The following is a 3,508-nucleotide window of genomic DNA, read 5'->3' as shown; positions in this document are numbered from 1 at the left end:
GTGTCCGTGTACCCCCGCGTCAATACCCCCGTGTCCGTGTACCCCCGTGTCCGTGTACCCCCGCGTCAATACTCCCGTGTCCGTGTACCCCCGCGTCAATACCCCCGTGTCCGTGTACCCCCGCGTCAAAACCCCCGTGTCCGTGTACCCCGGCGTCAATACCCCCGTGTCCGTGTACCCCCTGTGTCCGTGTACCCCCGCGTCAATACTCCCGTGTCCGTGTACCCCCGCGTCAATACCCCCGTGTTCGTGTACCCCCGCGTCAATACCCCCGGGTCCGTGTACCCCCGCGTCAATACCCCCGTGTCCGTGTACCCCCGTGTCCGTGTACCCCCGTGTCCGTGTACCCCCGCGTCAATACCCCCGTGTCCGTGTACCCTCGCGTCAATACCCCCGTGTCCGTGTACCCCCGCGTCAATACCCCCGTGTCCGTGTACCCCCGTGTCCGTGTACCCCCGCGTCAATACCCCCGGGTCCGTGTACCCCCGTGTCCGTGTACCCCCGTGTCCGTGTACCCCCGCGTCAATACCCCCGTGTCCGTGTACCCCCGTGTCCGTGTACCCCCGCGTCAATACCCCCGGGTCCGTGTACCCCCGGGTCCGTGTACCCCCGCGTCAATACCCCCGTGTCCGTGTACCCCCGCGTCAATACCCCCGTGTCCGTGTACCCCCGTGTCCGTGTACCCCCGCGTCAATACCCCCGTGTCCGTGTACCCCCGGGTCCGTGTACCCCCGTGTCCGTGTACCCCCGCGTCAATACTCCCGTGTCCGTGTACCCCTGCGTCAATACCCCCGGGTCCGTGTACCCCCGCGTCAATACCCCCGTGTCCGTGTACCCCCGTGTCCGTGTACCCCCGCGTCAATACTCCCGTGTCCGTGTACCCCTGCGTCAATACTCCCGGGTCCGTGTACCCCCGTTTCAATACCCCCGTGTCCGTGTACCCCTGCGTCAATACTCCCGTGTCCGTGTACCCCCGTTTCAATACCCCCGTGTCCGTGTACCCCCGTTTCAATACCCCCGTGTCCGTGTACCCCCGCGTCAATACTCCCGTGTCCGTGTACCCCCGCGTCAATACTCCCGTGTCCGTGTACCCCCGTTTCAATACTCCCGTGTCCGTGTACCCCCGCGTCAATACTCCCGTGTCCGTGTACCCCCGCGTCAATACTCCCGTGTCCGTGTACCCCCGCGTCAATACCCCCGTGTCCGTGTACCCCTGCGTCAATACTCCCGGGTCCGTGTACCCCCGCGTCAATACTCCCGGGTCCGTGTACCCCCGCGTCAATACTCCCGGGTCCGTGTACCCCCGCGTCAATACTCCCGTGTTCGTGTACCCCCGTTTCAATACTCCCGTGTCCGTGTACCCCTGCGTCAATACTCCCGTGTCCGTGTACCCCTGCGTCAATACTCCCGGGTCCGTGTACCCCCGCGTCAATACTCCCGTGTCCGTGTACCCCTGCGTCAATACTCCCGTGTCCGTGTACCCCTGCGTCAATACTCCCGGGTCCGTGTACCCCCGCGTCAATACTCCCGTGTCCGTGTACCCCCGCGTCAATACTCCCGTGTCCGTGTACCCCCGTTTCAATACTCCCGTGTCCGTGTACCCCTGCGTCAATACTCCCGGGTCCGTGTACCCCCGCGTCAATAACCCCGTGTCCGTGTACCCCCGTTTCAATACTCCCGGGTCCGTGTACCCCTGCGTCAATACTCCCGGGTCCGTGTACCCCCGCGTCAATACCCCCGTGTCCGTGTACCCCCGCGTCAATACCCCCGTGTCCGTGTACCCCTGCGTCAATACCCCCGTGTCCGTGTACCCCCGCGTCAATACTCCCGTGTCCGTGTACCCCCTGCGTCAATACCCCCGTGTCCGTGTACCCCCGTGTCCGTGTACCCCCGCGTCAATACTCCCGTGTCCGTGTACCCCTGCGTCAATACCCCCGTGTCCGTGTACCCCTGCGTCAATACCCCCGTGTCCGTGTACCCCCGCGTCAATACTCCCGTGTCCGTGTACCCCCTGCGTCAATACCCCCGTGTCCGTGTACCCCCGTGTCCGTGTACCCCCGCGTCAATACTCCCGTGTTCGTGTACCCCCGTTTCAATACTCCCGTGTCCGTGTACCCCTGCGTCAATACTCCCGGGTCCGTGTACCCCCGCGTCAATACTCCCGTGTCCGTGTACCCCCGCGTCAATACTCCCGTGTCCGTGTACCCCTGCGTCAATACTCCCGGGTCCGTGTACCCCTGCGTCAATACCCCCGTGTCCGTGTACCCCCGCGTCAATACTCCCGTGTCCGTGTTCCCCCGCGTCAATAACCCCGTGTCCGTGTACCCCCGCGTCAATACCCCCGTGTCCGTGTACCCCCGCGTCAATACTCCCGTGTCCGTGTACCCCTACGTCAATACTCTCGGGTCCGTGTACCCCTTCGTCAATAATCTTCCCTTCTCTACCCTCGAAATTTCATTGAGGATTTGTAAGTTCTAATGATGTATCTAATGGTTCTTCTCTTGATCTGACGCGAGATGACAGTTCTTTAGTCTTGCCTCGTAACTCACAGATCTCTGTGTCGTGCTCTCTTGCAGCGTTTTAGATTTGGAACTGATATGGACCGTATGATGGTCCCTCATATTCCAGGACTGGTTCCTCATATTCCAGGACTGGTCCCTCATATTCCAGGACTGGTTCCTCATGTTCCAGGACTGGTCCCTCGTGTTCCAGGTCTGGTTCCTCATGTTCCAGGACTGGTCCCGCATGTTCCAGGACTGGTCCTTCATGTTCCAGGACTAGTCCCGCATGTTCCAGGACTGGTCCTTCATGTTCCAGGACTGGTCCCTCATGTTCCAGGACTGGTTCCTCATGTTCCAGGACTGGTTCCTCATGTTCCAGGACTGGTCCCTCATGTTCCAGGACTGGTCCCTCATGTTCCAGGACTGGTCCCTCATCTTCCAGGACTGGTCCCTCATCTTCCAGGACTGGTCCCATATGTTCCAGGACTGGTCACTCATCTTCCAGGATTGGTCCCTCATCTTCCAGGACTGGTCCCGCATCTTCCAGGACTGGTCATTCATGTTCCAGGACTGGTCCCTCATGTTCCAGGACTGGTCCCTCATCTTCCAGGACTGGTCCCTCATCTTCAAGGACTGGTCCCTCATCTTCCAGGACTGGTCCCTCATATTCCAGGACTTGCCCCTCATATTGAGTGTACTCATAATAATAATTTTTCCATGAAATGAAGTCCGTCTCCTTGCATGTTATGTGCTCTGGCCTACAGTAGAGTCCCTGTGTTTCCCATTCTGTATATAGGCAATAAGTTGGCTGTTTCCCTTATCCAGTGAAATGTTATGTATTAAAGGAAATTTTCAACACTGGTCTTTGGTTCTCTGTCTCTGTATACACAGTGAGATCTACTCAGGTCAGGTCTTTGTTGTGTCTAATTCCAGCAAGTGCTTCATTACTTCATCTCCGGTGATCTCAAAGTGCTCCACTGCCGCTTGGGGTGACATCCACCCTCTCT

At 59.3% G+C, this 3,508-nt stretch overlaps 1 protein-coding gene across 1 annotated transcript; it reads right to left on the bottom strand.

Annotated features, from left to right (window-relative positions):
• Nucleotides 1-2,580: 2,580 nt before the first annotated feature.
• Nucleotides 2,581-2,976, bottom strand: LOC138353237 (uncharacterized abhydrolase domain-containing protein DDB_G0269086-like). Its single transcript, XM_069306123.1, has one exon. The coding sequence runs from the start codon at nt 2,974-2,976 to the stop codon at nt 2,581-2,583; it is 396 nt and encodes a 131-aa protein (XP_069162224.1).
• Nucleotides 2,977-3,508: the final 532 nt, after the last annotated feature.

Source organism: Procambarus clarkii, chromosome 56, assembly GCF_040958095.1.
Source record: "Procambarus clarkii isolate CNS0578487 chromosome 56, FALCON_Pclarkii_2.0, whole genome shotgun sequence".
Taxonomy (NCBI): Eukaryota; Metazoa; Arthropoda; class Malacostraca; order Decapoda; family Cambaridae; genus Procambarus; species Procambarus clarkii.
This window is presented reverse-complemented; position numbering and strand designations above follow the sequence as displayed.

Coding starts and splice junctions, on each gene's coding strand:
- LOC138353237 (XM_069306123.1), bottom strand. CDS start 2,976: ATGGGACCAGTCCTGGAAGATGAGGGACCAGTCCTGGAAGATGAGGGA.